Source organism: Oncorhynchus clarkii, chromosome 2 (genome assembly GCF_045791955.1).
Source record: "Oncorhynchus clarkii lewisi isolate Uvic-CL-2024 chromosome 2, UVic_Ocla_1.0, whole genome shotgun sequence".
Lineage (NCBI taxonomy): Eukaryota > Metazoa > Chordata > Actinopteri > Salmoniformes > Salmonidae > Oncorhynchus > Oncorhynchus clarkii.
In genome coordinates, this window is record NC_092148.1 from 68,848,688 (window position 1) to 68,868,453 (window position 19,766).

Sequence of the window (19,766 nt, forward strand, 5' to 3'; positions counted from 1 at the left end):
CAAAATCTAGGAAGAAACCTAGAGAGGAACCAGGCTATGTGGGGTGGCCAGTCCTCTTCTGGCTGTGCCGGGTGGAGATTATGACAGAACATGGCCAAGATGAACACAAAAACAATATGGTATAAGACATCTATGATATATGTTATCTTAAATAATGTATGTGGCATGAAACATTAATATATATTTCTCTGGCACAGCCTCAATGTCTGTATTGTGAGTGAACTGTCCCTTTAAGGAACAGAACCTGTCACGCGGTATGACCATGCGGAAGTAGACAGTCTGACAGACAGAGTCGTTGTGTTTTAGCGGAAAGTAATAAACAACCAACTATTAGATAGATACCTGCGGCCGTGTACACACTACACGCTGTCAATGGTCAGGTAAGACCAATGAAACATATATTTACTTAATTATACTGTCGATAGTAAGATAGCTCAATGAGTAACGTTATTTGACTCCAGCTGAGAGTGTGCCAATCTCCCGAGCTGTCTGGGTCCACAACCCGGAGAGAGAGGGCTGTTGCCTGGGAGATGATGACTCCAGCACATCAGTGGCTGGGGCCGCTGAGAGCTGGATGTAAAATGTTTATATGATCTCGCTGCACGGAAGATACACTAGCTTTATAGCTAGCTAGCTAACTGGACAGTACACAATGCTAACTTTGTTATATGGGACATCATTATAAGTATGAGTTGCTAAGGCTGTCACTTCCCAGGTTATTTATCTGTGTATGAGGTGACAGGTCCAGGAAGGACCAGAGCTGTCACGTCAGCTAAGGTTAAATGGTAAGCTGAGTCTGGGAGAAAGAATGAGAGCGACAGATGAAAGAGAGGTCACAAGCACCTGTAGGTAAAAAGTCAAAAAGGTTAGTTAGCTACTTACAGCATTCTGCTTTCAAAGTTCCGTTTGCAAGATCCCTTTGTCCCTCGGCACCCCCCTTTCTTTCTTTCACTCACTGTCTTTCTCCCTCTCTCTCTCTGTGTGTGTAGGATGAGTGTGAAGCAGTGTCTGGAGGGTCAGGTGTACTCTGTGCCTCTGATACAGTCAGACCTGAGGAGGGAGGAGGCTGTTCACCAGATAGCAGACACCCTGCTCTACCTAGAGACTATCTCTACTGACATCTTTACCAGGTACACACACACACACACACACACACACACACACACACACAGATAAGAGGTGTGTAAGTCATCCTAAAATAGCATGTTCTACATATGATGCCTGTTAGCTAAGATGCTCTTGGTTTATACATGACACACATTTAACTACTTTATCAGCAGAACACACACACTCACATACTGTGACTTTCCCCTGGTGTGTGTAGAGTGTCTGAGAGTGTAGAGCAGAACCGCTGTCAGCTGCAGAGTGTGACAGATCGAATCAGGCTAGCCCAGGCCCGTGTCAACAAGATCAAAGGTAGCAAGAAGGCCACCAAGGTAACACACATTTCACACAGATTTGTGACACATGTTCCCCTTCTAATCACTGTTCCCAATACATGCAGGTCTCTGAGAGTACAATACTTGAGTACTATGAGGTGTGTGTGTGTGTGTGTGTGTGTGTGTGTGTGTGTGTGTGTGTGTGTGTGTGTGTGTGTGTGTGTGTGTGTGTGTGTGTGTGTGTGTGTGTGTGTGTGTGGGTGGGTGGGTGGGTGGGTGGGTGGGTGGGTGGGTGGGTGTAGGTGTTCTCCAGTGCTAAGTATCCAGCTCCAGAGCGTCTCCAGGATTACTCCTCCATCTTCAGTGGAGCCACAGACCCTGCCTCCCAGACACGCCCCCGATACCGCATACAGGCCAAACTACGACCCCTTGACGACAAGGCCCTGCAGGTAACACACATGTAAAACATTTCAGTACAAAGGACCTGCATTTTTCAGAGGTCTTGCAGATTGTAGGACTTTGGAAACAGAAAGCACTGGCTCCTCCACACTGCTAAACTAGTTTGTATATGCATAAAGCAAATGCAGTGTTTTAGCAGTATAGGCCTAGCTGTTTAGATATGTAATATGACCATACCTTTTTGGCTTTCATCCACAATATACAGTCTGCTTAGTCCACAGGGCTTTTACTGCTGCATTTACAGACGTGCCTGTTATGTACATTTCTTGTGTTACTTTTTGAATTATTTGATTTTTTAAATGTAATTTAGTCAATATTTTATTAACTCTATTTGTTGAACTGCATTGTTGGTTAAGGGCTTGTAAGTAAGCATTTCACAGTAAGGTTTACACCTGTTGTATTCGGCGCATGTGACCTGTTCTGACCTGGGGACATGACATGAAAAGCCCTGACTAAAACTACCCACAGGAAACTCCCTACACCAGGGTTCCCCAACTTGCAGCCTGCGGGTCAAAACATTTTTTGGGGGGGGAGACTGAAAAACACAAATTAGCTCATGTCATTTTAACATTGAGTAGCACCCCCCACCCCTTTTGCCCTTCGTCGGGACATGGACTCTACAAGGTGCTGAAAGCATTCCACTGGGTTGCTGGCCCATGTTGACTCCAATGCTTCCCACAGTTGTGTCAAGTTGGCTAGATGTCCTTTGGGTGGTGGACCATTCTTGATACACACAGGAAACTGTTGAGCGTGAAAAACCCAGAAGCATTGCAGTTCTTTGTGTGTGTGTACCTTAGCTCAGCAGTGAAATTGTGCATTATTGATAGTGAACACCACTGAGTTCTACCTCGCTGCCAGAACCAAAAACTTACAGAAACAGGAGTATGTTTTTGCTGTGTCTGAGAGGGAGAGAACGATTTGTGCACTTTCCTGGCTCAGAGATGTATTATTTATGAAACCTCAAGCACTGCAGAGAGAGAGGGAGATGAGAGAGCGAGTGAATGAGTGTGAGGGAGAGAGAAATAGACAGAGGCTGATGACAAAAAGAGAAAGAGTGGGAGTTATTCATTCTGTTGAAGGTTTTGAATTTGTCTCTCTCTCTCTTTCTCTTACCTGCAAGGCTGTCTCTATTGGAAAGCTACTAGCTCTCATTTCGTACAAAAACAGAGATGGAAAGCAAAGCCAATTCATGATTACGTCTGGTGGCCATTTGTGTTTACTGAAGGAGGTTCTTACTAGACTCATCCCATCTAATATCTGTCCTCTCTTGTTCTACACCCCTCTCTCTCTGTCCACCTCTAGGAGAAGTTGTGTTATTACCCGGTGTGTGTGAGCAGTAAGAAGCGTTCGGAGGATGAGACCGAGGAGGGGCTGGGCGGTCTGCCTCGAAACATCTCCTCTGTCAGCTCCCTGCTGCTGTTTAATACTACAGAGAACCTGTTAGTACACACACACACACACACACACACACACACACACACACACACACACTCTAACTGGTGGTATATGTGTTTAGGTATAAGAAGTATGTGTTCCTGGACCCCCTGGCTGGGGCGGTGACTAAAACACACACCACTCTGGAGACAGAGAAGGAAGAGAAACCATTTGACGCTCCCCTATCCATAACCAAGAGAGAACAGCTGGAGAGACAGGTACACACACACCATACATACTGTATACACACTCCCACACTATTCTCAAAATAACTGGGGGCCTGTGGCATTGCTGTCTTTGGACTATAATATTTTTTCAATGGGCCATACTAACAAGTTAAAGTGTGACTGTAAATTATTACACTTTATTTCTTCCTCCTGCTAATTCACTCTCCATCTGTCCCTGTAGACAGCAGAGAGCTACTTCTATGTTCCAGACCTGGGTCAGGTCCCAGAGATAGACGTCCCCTCCTACCTACCAGACCTGCCAGGCATTGCTGACGACCTGTCCTACAGCCAAGACCTGGGGCCCGGCATCGCACCCTCTGGACCCACACACACCTTCCCTGAACTACCCTCCTTCTCTGGGGAGGACATGCCCGGTACACAGACTGTCTCTGTTGTGTGGATTATACAGAAGTTTCCATGGAAATCGGTCATATCAAATGAGGCAAATGTTTCTATTGGTCTATTGTTTGTTTGTTTGTTTGTTACAGGTTCTCAATTCCAAGTTGCAGTCCCGCCTCCTCCCCTACTTCCCCCTCCCCCACCACCAGAGCCCACACATATCCCCACCCCTCCCCCTGGTCTCCCCCCTCCTCCACCTCCTCCCCCACCAGAGCCTGCAAATAGCCCTGCAGACGCCAGCACAGGTAACACACACACAGTATACACACACACTATACACAAACACACTCTCCTTCTCTTGAAAAGTGTATTTACCTCCAGCTCCTGTAGTGGGCGCTCCCAGCGAGGTGGTTGAATCAAACAGCCGGGTCAGTCTACTAGAGTCCATACGCAACGCTGGAGGCATTGGAAAGGCCAAACTACGCAACGTCAAAGAACGCAAGATGGAGAAAAAAAAACAGAAGGAGCAGGAACAAGGTAAAGGAGAAGAGGGGAGGGAGAGGTGGATGAGTGTCTTGATTTATCCTCTTGAATGACAAACGAGAGATTACTCTTGAACCTGGTGACTCTTTGAGAACATTTTATAGTCCCAACAGAGCAATGATCGCTACAGGCCTCCAGTTCTTTAAAGGGGAAATCAGCAGTTGCTACATCCATTTTTGGACTTATAAATGAATTATATGTACCCATTGATTCTTAAAGAGTACAACTTATCAATGCCTCATGAGCGTAGTTCAACTGTCGTATCCCATCCGAACCCAAAATATAAGGTTGTTTTACTCAAATGTAAATATAAACAAACACTGTGTAATCTAAAACAGTTAAAGCTATAATTTTGATATCATGGATTGAATTTGAGTGGTTACATTTCTCCAGCCCCATCCCTGCACGTTTTGCTGAAACAGTGGTGGGGAGAACGCTTTATTGTTTTAACTTCTGATTTAACTTACAGAGCATATTTGGGACATAGTGTGTGTGTGTGCAGACTCCAAACAACAGTTACCTAACTAGTCATAGAGAACAGCTCAGGGCTGCATGACCTTTAGATATATAAACATTACCTTCATTAAAGCACTGATTTAACTACACTCTGTTTTTATCTGTAAGACTTTGCTGTGTGTGTGTGTGAGTGAGCAAGCTTGTGTGTTAGACCTTTGAGTGAGTCCAGTCATTAGTGCTGGTTCAGTTGTTGCTGGACCACTCAAACATTTAACAGCGGGGTTCATCTGAACATGAAATAAAGACTACTAGTTGTTCACTAGCTGAACTATTTATGTTGTGTGTAGCTACAGTAGATGTAACTGTTCTGGTCTCTCTCCACTGTACTAAAAATGCCATAGAAATGTAATATCATCTCTGCTTCACTGCATTGTGTTTCCTCTCTCAGTGGTAGCAGCAGCCAGTGGAGGAGACTTCATGTCAGATCTCTTCAATAAGTTGGCCATGCGAAGGAAAGGTGAGAACACTCCTCCCCCATTCTTCTCTCATCTCCCCTGGGTTATTGTCCCTCTGATAGTAGTGTAGTAGTATTTCTAGGTCTTGGTGATAGTAGAATTTGTGTTTCCCAGGTATCTCTGGTAAGGGTCCTGTAGGCGGGGACTCAGGGGAGGGCCCAGCTGGATCTGGCAGCGCATTCGCTAGGATGTCCGATGTAATCCCGCCTCTTCCTGCCCCCCATCAGCCAACCACTGAAGACGAGGACGACTGGGAGGCCTGAGACTAGCCAATCAGAACCAATGGAACTCTGAGCACATCTAGCTCTAAGCCAATCAAAGAAAAGAATACTGAGGAAGGAAACTAACACTCGATATATCTTTTTTAACCTTTATTTAACTAGGCAAGTCAGTTAAGAACAAATTCTTATTTACAATGACGGCCTACCCCGGGCCAATTATGCACCGCCCTATGGTACTCCCAATCACGGTTGGATTTGATACAGCCTGGATTCGAACCAGGGACTGTAGTGACGCCTCTTGCACCGAGATGCAGTGCCTTAGACCGGGATCCCTAAAAAACAAATGTGATGCTGTACTGTCTGTAGGTTCCTTCAAGATCAGGGATGGGCAACTGTATGTATATATTTTTTGACTCAGTCAGGTTCTCAACTTACTGTTGCGTTATGTATTATATTATTCTAAGGTGCAGTTTCGACATTTGGTTGTGCATCAGCAGTCACTCAATTAGCCCATGTCAGCAAAAATTATTTAGTCTAGTGGCCAGCTAACTTACCAATCTATCTAAACTTGTAGTAAGCATTGTTGAATTACAGACCCGGGTGGAGCCCATTGATCATCAGTTATCATATTAAAAACTGCAAACATTTGCCTCCACCCTATAGGGGGGAAAAAAAAATGTTTGCTCATGGGGGGAGCAGCAGACCCACGAGCCACTGCGGCTGTTCGTGAGTTCCGTTTTTTGTGTGGCCCCCACAGCCCATCAAAGTTGCCCATCCCTGTTCCAGATGATACACAAGTGTACTGATCCTTATTGAGAGAATACTGGACAAACAACTACAGGAGATAAGTCAGACCTCATCTCAGCATTATTAAGTATAATCAAGTAACACGTAAATATAATTACATAACTAACACCACACTAAAGCAGCACAACATTTCTATCAGAATGTTATGAACATCATTCAATAAAAAATATTTTGCATAAAATACTGGCAGTGGAGAGTTGACTGATCTGTACTGTTGGAGAGGTATGGGTGTAAAACATACAAAGAGCCTCAACCATCATGCTTTGACGAGTGTGTGCTTTAACATCCCTCGAGGAGAATCCAATCAGAAGTCCTGTCTCCAGAGCGAGGATATCCGAGAGGTGAGGTAGCTCTCTTCTGACCAGCGTTACACACCAGAACACCTGCTACCCCTTCCTCTCATAGCTGCTGCTGTTTCTTCTTCTCCATAAAGAACTGAGAAAGAGGAAAGAAGAAGTTGGGTCAGAGGGCCTGTGCTCTACAGACATAGTGTGTGTGTGTGTATTATCCATTGCAGGTGTGTGTGTATTACCCGTCTCAGGCTGGCGAAGGCAGGGCCGAAGCTGGTGTGTGTGTGCGTGTGTGCTCTGATCCAGTCGGGAAGTTTGGCCAGCGTTGCAGGTCGGGAGTACCGTCGGTCACACAGAACGATACATGCATAGTCTTCACGGTGACGGATGGCTCTTCCTGTGGGGAGAGGAAATGAGGTCATCCCCAGAAGATTGTTTGATTAGGGGTACAGAATGATTGATTAGGCCAGGGGTATACAACGTAGCTTGTAATACAGATAGATAGTAAATCTATAGTTAACTGAGAAGGTGTAGAAATATAGAGAGTACCTATGGATTGATTGACAGCCTTCATACAGAGGTTCTCTATCAGAGCCTGGCCTGGACTCCTCCCACCAGAGTGAGGCTGAAACAGAACAGAGTGTGAGTGTGCCTAAGCCATAGACTTAACAATTAATGATGCAGGATGGACTGAGTTTTCCATTCATCTCTATTGCCCAGGTTCTGACCAGAGTTAAGCGCGCATAAATGAAACGTAATTACCTTTTTATTCACTTTTCTCTCTACGCGTATTCTGACCTTGAACTTAAGCTTGAGAATAGCATGCTATTCACCCACAATTTGTTTGAGGTGGAGCTTGAATAAATGAAAGTGTCTACAGAAACACCGTATTCTGACCTCGACTTAATTCTCCAATTGTTCCAGCAGTGATATGCGCGAGGAAACCATGAATAAGGTCTAGCGAACCTCCCGGTTCTCAGGGGAAAAAGAGTTGATGTATGACCTTTAGAATGATTTGATTATATGCCCAGGCTTTTCTCAGTTTTATTTTACAATTTGTATCATGTTAAATATTAGCCACTATCGAGAGCCACCCACATACATGTATTTTTGCATCATTCCATTCACCTTTCTTTCCTCTGTCACAACGGTGTAGTTGTTCCTGAGGGTTGCTAGCATTAGTGGACCATATTATGCAACGTTGTGTAATAATATGGGACATGTAGCCTATTTGAATCATTGTGCTATCTAACCTCCAAACGAGCTTCAATGCCATACAACACTCCTTCCGTGGCCTCCAACTGCTCTTAAACGCTAGTAAAACAAAATGCATGCTTTTCAACCGTTCACTGCCTGCACCCGCACGCCCGACTAGCATCACCACCCTGGATGGTTCCGACCTAGAATATGTGGACATCTATAAGTACCTAGGTGTCTGGCTAGACTGTAAACTCTCCTTCCAGACTCATATCAAACATCTCCAATCTCAAATCAAATCTAGAATCGGCTTTCTATTCCGCAACAAAGCCTCCTTCACTCACGCCGCCAGTAAAACTGACTATCCTACCGATCCTCGACTTCGGCGATGTCATCTACAAAATAGCTTCCAATACTCTACTCAGCAAACTGGATGCAGTTTATCACAGTGCCATCCGTTTAGTTACTAAAGCACCTTATACCACCCACCACTGCGACCTGTATGCTCTAGTCGGCTGGCCATCGCTACATATTCGTCATATTCGTCCATGCTAGGTAAAGCTCCGCCTTATCTCAATTCACTGGTCACGATGTCAACACCCACCCGTAGCACGCGCTCCAGCAGGTGTATCTCACTGATCATCCCTAAAGCCAACACCTCATTTGGCCGCCTTTCCTTCCAGTTCTCTGCTGCCTGTGACTGGAAAGAATTGCAAAAATCGCTGAAGTTGGAGACTTATCTCCCTCACCAACTTCAAACATCTGCTATCTGAGCAGCTAACCATCGCTGCAGCTGTACATAGTCCATCGGTAAATAGCCCACCCAATTTACCTACCTCATCCCCATACTGTTTATATTTATTTACTTTTCTGCTCTTTTGCACACCAGTATCTCTACCTGCACATGACCATCTGATCATTCACCACTCCAGTGTTAATCTGCAAAATTGTAATTATCCACCTACCTCCTCATGCCTTTTGCACACAATGTATATAGACTATTTTTTTCTTTCTACTGTGTTATTGACTTGATTATTGTTTACTCCATGTGTAACTCTGTGTTGTTGTCTGTTCACACTGCTATGCTTTATCTTGGCCAGGTCGCAGTTGTAAATGAGAACTTGTTCTCAACTAGCCTACCTGGTTAAATAAAGGTGAAAAAAAAAATGGAAGTCAGACACATATAGCAGGTTAAACCTGGAGCCTGATGCACGGTTCACCACGACTGGACCATTGTCATACAGTTCCATGATTAGGGTATATTTATAGGATTATTGTTCAACCCCTATTATACACTTTCCCCCACCTTCTAATATTTCATGGATTGAACTTTAATATGACAACTTTCAGGATGAATCAAACCACTTGTTTTATTATTTTGTGTGTAAAGGCTCTCTAAACTGTTTTTATGATTCATACATACTTTCCTAACCCTAAAATGTGCCTAAATCTACAAAATGTGAGTATTTTTTTTACCTACCAGTTGATGCTGAAATGGAGATGAATATGCATAGATGGCTTTCTTTAAATTGATCCCTATATTGTGAACCTGTTCTCTCAATGTATTTTATTTATTCTGTCGACAAAATTATAATTAAAAGGTGCACCATATTTAAAGGGATGGCTTAAGATAAATGTACTCAAAACCCCATTAAATGAAAACTCCTTGAGAAAATCAGTTAGCCAGCAAGTGAGAGGGTTTTCAGCAGTTGAATGAAATGTATTCAGAGTGCGCAACGTAGCCACACCTGCAGAGCACGTTAGGTGACTGAATAAGGTAGGAAAGGCATTCATTGTGTAGGAAAGGCATTCATTGTGTAGGAAAGGCATAAATTCCTAAGTTGGAATTGGCCCCTATGAGAAGGGTGAGAATGGTAAATGAATACCCGAAAATGTGTATGCGCGTGTTTTCCGTCTCACCAGGTTCTTGTCCAGGTAAGCCATCTTCTCCTTTAACTCTGGAGACTTGATGTTTGGATATGGCATCCCTACCATCACAATACACCTACACACACACACATTTTATTAACATACAACAGGGGTCGGCATTTTAGTTTTGGGTCAATAAAGACTGATACCTGGTGATTTTCCAGCTAAAATGAGTTTATTTTAGGAAATCTGTTTCCAAGTATTCCCGTGAATAAAAAAAAAAAGGACATGCAGTGCATTCAGAAAGTGTTCAGACCCCTAGACTTTTTAAACATTTTGTTACGATACAGCCTTATTCTTAAATGTATTAAATGTTTTATTTTCTCATCAATCTACTCACAATGCCCCATAATAACAAAGCAAAAACAGGTTTAGAAATTTTTGCAAATAAAAAAAATAAATCATAAATATATATAAAAATATATATAAAAACATATATAAATAAATACATAAGTATTCAGACCCTTTACTCTGTACTTTGTTGAAGCACCTTACAGCCTCGAGTCTTCTTGGGTATGACCCTATAAGCTTGGCACACTTGAATTTGGGGAGTTTATCCCATTCTTCTCTGCAGATCCTCTCAAGCTCTGTCAGGCTGGATGGGGAGCGTCACTGACAAGCTATTTTCAGGTCTCTCCAGGGATGTTTGATCGGGTTCAAGTCTGGGCTCTGGCTGGGCAACTCAAGGACATTGAGACTTTTCCCGAAGCCACTCCTGCATTGTCTTGGCTGTGTGCTTAGGGTTGTTGTCCTGTAGGAAGGTGAACCTTCGCCCCAGGCCCTAAGCACTCTGGACCAGGTTTTCATCAAGAATCTCACTGTACTTTGTACTCTGTTCATCTTTCCCTTGATCCTGACTAGTCACCAAGTCCCTGTCGCTGAAAAACATCCCCACAGCATGATGCAACCACCATGCTTCATCTTAGGGATGGTGCCAGGTTTCCTCCAGACGTGACGCTTGGCAATCAGGCAAAAGAGTTCAATCTTGGTTTTATCAGACCAGAGAATCTTATTTCTCAAACTCCAAGCGGGCTGTCATTTGCCTTTTACTGAGGAGTGTGTTCTGTCTGGCCATTTAAGAATGATGGAGGCCACTGTGTTCTTGGGAACCTTCAATGCTGCAGAAATGTTTTGGTACCCTTTCCCAGATCTGTGCCTCGAGTCTCATAGCAAAGGTCCTGAATACTTATGTAAATTAGGTATCTGTTTTACATTTTTAATACATTTGCAAAAATAAAAATACAAAAAAATACTTTTTAGATTTGTCATTATGGGGTATTGTGTGTATATTGATGAGGGAAAACATTTATTTAAATCAATTTTAGAATAATGCTGTAACATAACAAAACGTGGAAAAAGTCAAGGGGTCTGAATACTTTACGAATGCACTGTATATGATCATGTAAATGTAATAAAGGTATGACATTATTGTTATTTTCAAATACAATGTCTCTTTGGGCTTAATTTGTACACCACAAATTGACCACAACTACTATAATTATGTTCCGCTGACCATCCGCTCTGACAACAATCGGCCAGCGGCTGAATCTAGTTACCGACCCCTGACATACACCGTCTTTATCCAAGAAACAAACAACCGATGCTTTCACAATGAGAGATCTGTAACACACACCTGCCTAGGTCGTCTGAGAAGTTGATACCCTCGCTCATCTTTCCCCCGACCACAGAGAACAGCAACGCTCCAGAGAGTGTACCCCCATCCACAGCACACCTCTGAGAGAGAGAGATAGTCATTCAACAATCTTTCCAAAAAGCAATATCTTTATCTGATGTTTAAATCTCATAAAGGTGAGATGAGGTGTTTTGTAGTCATTTAAAGTGATGGTAGTTTGTTTTGTGTCTCACCTGGATTGTGCGTGAGAACTCACTGAGCACCTTTTCCACCTGGTTGGCTTTCTTTGGCTCCTGGAAGATCTGAGAGAAACACACACTGAATATATGGACTTTCAAGAGAGAAACATATATACTTGATAGCAAGATGGTATGTGTACCTTCTTCTTGCTAGAGAGGCGTGCCAGAACTCCGCTGGCCTCCCAGTTCTCCAGAATCCTTCTGGAGTAATCGTAGGAAGGGAAGAAACACACCACGCCTCCCGGCACCACGTTACACAGGTTAGACAGCACACGGCCAGTCTCCTCCATCTACACACACACAAACACATACACATTACACTCCCCTCTGCCCATTAGCATTAACATTGGCTTCTCAGAATGGCATAATGCCGTTTTAAAAGGTGTGTGTGTAACCATGTGTGGTGTGTCTCTGTTCTGGAAGGTGAACTCCAGCTCCTGACCAGACGGGCCACTGCACAGCACTATGGGTAGGATATTCTCTGGAGGAATCACATGACCTGCCAAACACACATACACACAGTCAGTTTGTCCAAACCAGGAGCTTCTCAGCTAGAACCAATTAGTATCTGTGTTCAATGAGAAATTACTTTATGGTTTATTATCACTATAACACTGACCTTTAACCTGCTCTCTTATTCTAGCTAACTACCCCCAGTCCTCCCAGATCTATCTTAGGGTACTCACCACAGGAGAACTCTATGATGCGCTCCGCTCCAACACCAGCAGAGAACAACAGCTCCTGCTTAAAGTCAGACACCTAGACACAGACGCACAGAGTAGTCGTCTTGACTTTAATTTGCCTAGGTCATCACAGGGGATGAAGATAAGAATGAGTACATGCGTGTGTTCTTACAGGCTGCATGGTTCCTCCAGCGATGATGACAGCTCTACAGTCCTTCAGCACCTGAGAAAAGTGGACCGCTGGGTTCAACAGGAGGAACTTCATACTACTCACCGCTACATTACCTAGAGAGAAAGAGGTAATAGAGAAACATTAGCATGTTGGGAGAAACTAGTTTCTGCTCAACAGAGAAGTTGGTGTGTGTGTGTGTACCTTGTGTGTGTAGCACCACACGTCCGTCAGTGTTGGCGTTGGTGAGAGCCATGAAGAAGCCCTCTACCTGCATCATAGGGGATGCTGCCAGCTCCCTCTCCTCTGCTGCTCCCTGCTGGCCTGGAGGTGACTCTACAGGAGAGAGAGAGAGGGGGACAGAGAGAGTCTCTGTTAGGCAGTCCTTGCACCTTAAACATGGTGACAGTCCGTTTTTCGTACATCAGGTAGCTTGGTTCATCACAATACCGTCAACATTTTACAAGGTGACATTCCTAGTGTGTGTGTGTGTGTTTACCTGTGTCAGGCTGTTGGCTGCTCTGCAGTGTCTGTAGGTAGCGGTTCAGGCCTTCAGTCCGACGATTCTCTTTGTTGGCTGTCTGTGTGTGTGAGGTTTGTGTGTGTGACGTCACACCTGTACCTGCATACTTTTCTATGAAGCCACACAGCTAGAAAGAGAACAAACAACATTAGAAAAACACATACACACACACACACACACACACACACACACACTACACTTACCTTTCTGCTGATCATACTCTTCTCAAAGTATCGCTGTACCTTCATAGAGAGACAAAGAGGAAGAGAAGGAAGCAAAGCAATTTGTCACTAATAACCATAGAATCCATCAATCCCTTCCCCAATTTCTGTGCCAATCGCAGTGTGTTGTGGTTGTGATCTAGTTGTGGTCGTGGTTACCTTGAAGAGGTTGATGTTGTCTATCTGAGCCTTGAACAGGAAGTTGTTGATGGTCAGCAGTTCGGTTACTGGGAGACAACGTGAGGGGAAGGTCACTACACGGTGTGTGTTTTGTGTGTGTGTGTGTGTGCGCATGCGTTTGTTCTTACCTGGCTGAGTAGTCTGGCTGTGTGGATTCTGCCCCACCTTACCTAAAGACAATATAGATATAACATTGTTTTATATCTAATATGTTTTAAACTCCACTTAGCCTAACAGAAGGCGTTCAGAGTACTGATAGAGCTATTACCATATACAGTGCATTCGAAAAGTATTCAGACCCCTTCCCCTTTTCCACATTTTGTTACGTTACAGCCTTATTCTAAAATGGATTAAACAAAAAATATCCTCATCAATCTACACACAATACCCTACAATGACAAAGCGAAAACAGGTTTTTAGAAATGTTTGCAAATGTATTAAAAACAAAAATACCTTCTTTACATACAGTACTAGTCAAACGTTGACACACCTACTCATTCCATGGTTTTATTTTTTACAATTTTCTACATTGTAGAATAACAGTGAAGGCATCAAAGCTATGAAATAACACATCTGGAATCCTGTAGTAACCAAAAAAGTGTTAAACAAATCAAAATATATTTTATATCTAGGATTCTTTAAAGTAGCCACTCTTTGCACTCTTGGCATTCTCTCAACCAGCTTCCTGACACATCTCAACATCAACTGTTCAGAGGAGAATGGTGAAATCAGGCCTTCATGGTCGAATTGCTGCAAAAAAACACTACAAAAAGGAACCAATAAGAAGAAGAGACTTACTTGGGCTAAGAAACATGAGCAATGGATATGAGCGGAGGAAATCTGTCCTTTGGTCTGATGAGTCCAAATTTGAGATTTTTGGTTGCAACTGCCATGTCTTTGTGAGACGCATAGTAGGTGAACGGATGATCGCTGCATGTGTGGTTCCAACCGTGAGGCATGGAGGAAGAGGTATGATGATGCTGGTGACACTGTCTGATTTATTTAGAATGCAAGGCACACTTAACCAGCATGGCTAGCACAGCGTTCTGCAGCCATACGCCATCCCATCTGGTTTGCGCTATCATTTGTTTTTCAACAGGACAATGACCCAACACAACTCCAGGCTGTGTAAGGACTATTTGATCAATAATAAGTGTGATGGAGTGCTGCATCAGATGACCTGGCCTCCAATTGAGATGGTTTGGGATGAGTTGGACCGCAGAGTGAAGTAAAAGCAGCCAACAAGTGCTCAGCATATGTAGGAACTCCTTCAAGACTGTTGGAAAAGCATTCCAGGTGAAGCTGGGTGAGATAATGCCAAGAGTGTGCAAAGCTGTCATCAAGGGAAAGGGTGGCTACTTTGAAGAATCTGAAATATATTTTGATTTGTTTAACACTTTTTTGGTTTCTACATGATTTGCTATGTGTTATTTCATAGTGTTGATGTCTTCACTATGATTTTACAATGTAGAAAATAGTCCAAATAAAGAAAAACCCTTGAATGAGTATGTGTGTCCAAACTTTTGACTGGTACTGTATGTATTCAGACCCTTTGCTATGAGACTCGAAATTGAGCTCAGGTACATCCCTGTTTCCATTGGTCATCCTCGAGATGTATCTACAACGTCATTTGAGTCCACCTATGGTAAATTGATGGGACATGATTTGGAAAGGCATACACCTGTCAATATAAAAGTTCACACAGTTGACAGTGCATCTTAGAGCAAAAACCAATCCATGAGGTCAAAGGAATTGTCCGTAGAGCTCAGAGAAAGGATTGTGTCGAGCCACAGATCTGGAGAAGGAATACCAAAACATTTCTGCAGCATTGAAGGTCCCAAAGAACACAGTGGCCTCCATCATTCTTAAATGGAAGAAGTGTTGAACCTAGAGCTGGCCACCCGGCCAAACTGAGGGGGAGAAGGGCCATGGTCAGGGAGGTGACTAAGAACCCGAAGCTCACTCTGACAGAGCTTGAGAGTTCCTCTGTGGAGATTGGAGTACCTTCCAGAAGGACAACCATCTCTGCAGCACTCCACCAATCAGGCCTTTATGGTAGAGTGGCCAGGCGGAAGCCACTCCTCAGTAAAAGGCACATGACAGCCCGCTTGGAGTTTGCCAAAAGGCACCTAAATGACTCTCAGACCATGGGAAACAAGATTATCTGGTCTGATGAAACCGAGATTGAAGTCTTTGGCCTGAATGCCAAGCATCACGTCTGGAGGAAACCTGGCACCATCTCTATGGTGAAGCATGGTGGTGGCAGCATCATGCTGTGGGGATGTTTTTTAGCAGCAGGGAGTGGGAGACTAGTCAGAATCAAGGGAAAGATGAACAGAGCAAAGTACAGAGAGATCCCTTCATGAAAACCTGCTCCAGAGCGCTCAGGACTTCAGACTGGTGCAAAGGTTCACTTTCCAACAGGACAACGACCCTAAGCACACAGCCAAGACAACGCAGGAGTGGCTTTGGGACAAGTCTCAGACTTGAACCCGATCGAACATCTCTGGAGAGACCTGAAAATAGCTGTGCAGTGAAGCTCCCCATCCAACCTGACAGAGCTTGAGAGGATCTGCAATACTTATTTTCCACCATAATTTGCAAATAAATTCATTAAAAATCCTACAATGTGATATTCTGGATTTTTTTTCTCATTTTGTCTGTCATAGTTGAAGTGTACCTACGATGAAAATTACAGGCCTCTCATCTTTTTAAGTGGGAGAACTTGCACAATTGGTGGCTGACTAAATACTTTTTTGCCCCACTGTATGTAAATGTGATACTTCAGTTGTTTAAAAAAATACATTTGCAAAACCTGTTTTTGCTTTGTCATTATGGTGTATTGTGTGTAGATTGATGAGGGGGAAAGAATCTACGTAATACATTTTAGAATAAGGCTGTAACGTAACAAAATGTGGAAAAAGTGAAGGGGTCTGAATACCTTCCGAATGCACTGTATATAGGGATCTTGTTCTGGCTCTTTTTCACAGGGCACACATACACACACTTACCTCCCAGCACACGCACCAGCCCCTCCACCACAAAAAGGATCTGTTTAATGTACATCAGGTTCTTGGCCTTCAGTCGACTCCTGTTACACACACACACACACACACAATCAGACACCGTGTGTATGTGTGTGTGTGTGTGTGTGTGTGTGTGTGTGTATGTGTGTGTGTGTGTGTTTACCTGTAGCGTTCAGAGTACTGTGCAAGCTGGGAGTGTGCACGGCATAGCTGGACACAGTATAAAACTTCATTAAACAATATAGACAGCAACAAATATTATTCTACCACAGACACATCGACAAACTACAGTTCTTGTGTGTGTGTGTACCTGTGCTCCAGTTAGTTCTGAGCTGTGTATACAGGAGAGAACGTCACTGAGGTTGTGAGCCTCATCTATGATCAGCACCTAAACCAATCAAATCAAACAGGTAAAACAGCTCAATACATTGTAGAATAGGTAGAGATAGCACATGGGCGAAATACACGGTTGACTTTAGAAAGCTAAAATATTCATGTTCAAAGGTGTGTGTTTTAAGCATGGTTAACCTGTCCTTTGAGCTGCACCCCCGATGCTCTCCTCGTCCCCTCATGAAGTACAGTCTGATAGGGCAGCACCACCAGCTATACACACACATACATCAAAGACCAGGGTCTCACAATGTAATACCATAATCATTTGAGGGAAAAGGTGTGTGTGATGGTGTGTACCTGTGCGGGGGGTATAGCGAGGCGTGTAGCGTAGTAGGGACAGGAGCGTGTTTCTCTGGCCAGGCTGAGCAGCTGTTCTATGTCTCGTACCGCCCCCAACACTGTATCCCTCAGTGTCTGCAGCCCCTGAGCCCCTACGTACGGACACACCGCCTTAGACGCACCCCTCTTCCTCTTACCACCCTCCACTTCCTTCGGACGCTGGTCTGAGAGAGAATACAGGAGAAAGAGAGGACATCTTTGAGAAAAGAGAGCAATGTGACAGGCCTGGAGTTCTTTAAAAAGGATAGATTCCTCCTAAAATAAATGTATATGACTTTCCTTAACTGTAGTTGATTCACCAAGACAGTTTTTGAATATGAATTCCCTTACTGAGATACTGAATAACCATATTTTGTTGAGTCAGCATTGCCATAATACCCCATACATTCTGGGAGCATATGTTCTCACCGTGTTTGTTCTTCTGCATTTCCATACAGCGGTCGTTGATACGTTGGACGCTTCCCAGCCGACGCACCTCCTCATTTACACACATATTCTACACAGACACAGCTTATTAATACACAGGATCTACAGGAATGGAAAGAATGTGTAAAGGCCGGTGTGTGTGTATGTGTACCTGTCGGGACCCCAGTGGGACCAGGCTGATGTCTTGGCTGAAGGGACTCTTCTGTACCTCATGGACAAACTGAGCCAGCTGGGAGTGTGTACGGCTGCAGTAGTAGATCTGATGAAACACGCGCGCGAACACACACACACACACTAAGTGGTGTTGACCGAGGACAAAATTCTACATAAGAGTAATAACCTAAGAATCCCAAATATACCTTGGTGACGTGCTCCTCCACCAAGTCATCTTCATCATCGTCATCACCACCACAGAACCTATCGAGTTGAGACAGGGGTGTCATTATGTTGTCAAATTGAAACACTCTATACTATTTTATTAAGCTACACTCAATTGTGGCCTAGTAATTGGGTTGTCCTTACTTGTTCTTGGTCTTTGATTCGTCATCGCTTTCATACTCAGCCACAATAAGCTCCTCCTCAGGGTTGTTTAGCTCCCCCTCCTGGGGGTCCTTACTTAGCTGCAGCAGCTTCACTGCCTCATCATCCTCACAGCTCTACATATGCACACACACGCACAACATTTAAGCTGTTACTGTATACAGCTATACTACTCAGCTATACACATACGAGTATTAGAATGTTATGCTCTACCTTTCTCTTCAGAGCGTATTTCAGCTGAGAGTTGTTTCTGATCATTTCCAGGTGTTCCTCCCTCTTCTTCCTCCGCAGCTCTTCATCCTGACACACACACACAAAGATACAGAAACACAAGAGTGATGCTAACATTCTGTAAACACATAAATCACACCAAACTACCTCAAAGACCCCCCCAACCTCCACACACATATATACACCACTACCTTCAATTTAGACACAAAGTCCCGTTCTGCCTTCTTCTGCACAAAGTCAGTGATCCAGTCAGGCTCAGCAGAGGAGGATGGCAGGGTGGAGGATGTTGTGGTAGAGAGGGATGAGGAGATGGAGAGAGATGTACCTCCATCACCCTGCAGCAGTCTGTCTGCCTCCTGTCTCCTCTTTTCCTCATGGTCCCTCAGCCAGCTCAGAGCTCCACAGATCAGACTCAGAGACTTGCCCTGGAACAACAATATATTAATACACAGACTGAGACAGATAGACACACACGTTATTACATAGATATGAACACAAACCGTTCCAGTAGGGCTCTCAAAGATGCCGACTTTGCCGTGCTCTAGTGCCCCATACAGGGCCTGCATGAACTGCTCCTGGATGGGGTATGGCTGGTAGGGGAAGGGGAAGTGGGGGGCACCAGCCTCTTCCATCACTGCTAATAATGCTCTTGCTGCCTGGGGGTTAGAACACTGACAAACTCAGTTGTAATTACCTGTACTATATAAACTCTTTAGAATGTGAAATGCAGATTTAGAGCTAGCTAGGTACTTTTTTCGTAGCAGAACTGTTGTAAGCTGAGCATTATCATATCAAGGAGTTGAGAATTCTCAGTTAAACTAACGTTACCGGACTTTCTCAATGCAATACATGGTAACTGATGTGACACTACATTGGGAGTACCCTGTTACCTATGGGCTTTAGATCAATGGTTTTAGATCATTGTCTAACATTTTCCATCCTCCTCTGCTGGGCCTGACTGGATCACTGACTTTGTGCAGAAGGCAGAACGGGACGTTGTGTCTAAACTGAAGGTAGTGGAGTCTAACATACATTTTACATTGTAACGTTATGTCTGGGACTGTCAGCCTTGGCAAATAATGATTATGCTATAGCTACATTGCATGGAGCATGCATTAGCTAGCTACATCCTAGTCTGGTCAGTTGTCGATTATGTTAGTTCGAAACGATCGTGACACTTAACCGTTGAATAGTTAAAACAAGAAATAGAAATACTCACAGGTATGGTTTGATTTTACTTCAATGACTAGGTGGAGGCTGGCTGGAGCTAGCAAATATGTTTTGACAGAGTTCGTGCATCTTCTACAAGCGCGCCAAGCGTTTCAGAAACGGACCAATGACACGCCGGTGAAATGAAACGTCAAGAG

The 19,766-nt window shown here is 43.9% G+C and overlaps 2 protein-coding genes across 5 annotated transcripts; one reads left to right on the forward strand and one right to left on the reverse strand.

Moving 5' to 3' along the window:
• The first annotated feature begins 242 nt into the window (after positions 1-242).
• LOC139372763 (WASH complex subunit 1-like) lies at positions 243-6,561 on the forward strand. Of its 2 annotated transcripts, none has more exons than XM_071112566.1 (11): positions 243-380; positions 990-1,130; positions 1,325-1,436; positions 1,682-1,828; positions 3,141-3,277; positions 3,355-3,490; positions 3,681-3,873; positions 3,988-4,143; positions 4,220-4,375; positions 5,286-5,354; positions 5,467-6,561. In XM_071112566.1, exons 1-11 carry the CDS (start codon positions 373-375, stop codon positions 5,613-5,615), a joined length of 1,404 nt encoding a protein of 467 aa, XP_070968667.1. In that variant the 5' UTR covers positions 243-372; the 3' UTR covers positions 5,616-6,561. The 2 variants fall into 2 exon arrangements, with proteins under 2 accessions (XP_070968667.1, XP_070968673.1); XM_071112572.1 differs by having other exon boundaries at positions 265-380; positions 4,229-4,375.
• LOC139372740 (DEAD/H (Asp-Glu-Ala-Asp/His) box helicase 11) lies at positions 6,540-19,750 on the reverse strand. Of its 3 annotated transcripts, none has more exons than XM_071112539.1 (28): positions 19,619-19,750; positions 18,900-19,055; positions 18,588-18,824; positions 18,382-18,468; positions 18,151-18,284; positions 17,988-18,045; positions 17,780-17,887; positions 17,611-17,698; positions 17,161-17,366; positions 16,999-17,073; positions 16,781-16,858; positions 16,634-16,680; positions 16,456-16,535; positions 13,573-13,614; positions 13,424-13,491; positions 13,247-13,285; positions 13,020-13,170; positions 12,725-12,856; positions 12,524-12,636; positions 12,355-12,427; positions 12,064-12,167; positions 11,809-11,958; positions 11,663-11,731; positions 11,430-11,530; positions 9,788-9,872; positions 7,220-7,295; positions 6,913-7,067; positions 6,540-6,815 (listed from the first exon to the last, which is right to left on the reverse strand). In XM_071112539.1, exons 2-28 carry the CDS (start codon positions 19,029-19,031, stop codon positions 6,780-6,782), a joined length of 2,724 nt encoding a protein of 907 aa, XP_070968640.1. In that variant the 5' UTR covers positions 19,032-19,055; positions 19,619-19,750; the 3' UTR covers positions 6,540-6,779. The 3 variants fall into 3 exon arrangements, with proteins under 3 accessions (XP_070968640.1, XP_070968657.1, XP_070968650.1); XM_071112556.1 differs by having other exon boundaries at positions 18,591-18,824; positions 19,619-19,749; XM_071112549.1 differs by having other exon boundaries at positions 18,900-19,070; positions 19,619-19,703.
• Positions 19,751-19,766: the final 16 nt, after the last annotated feature.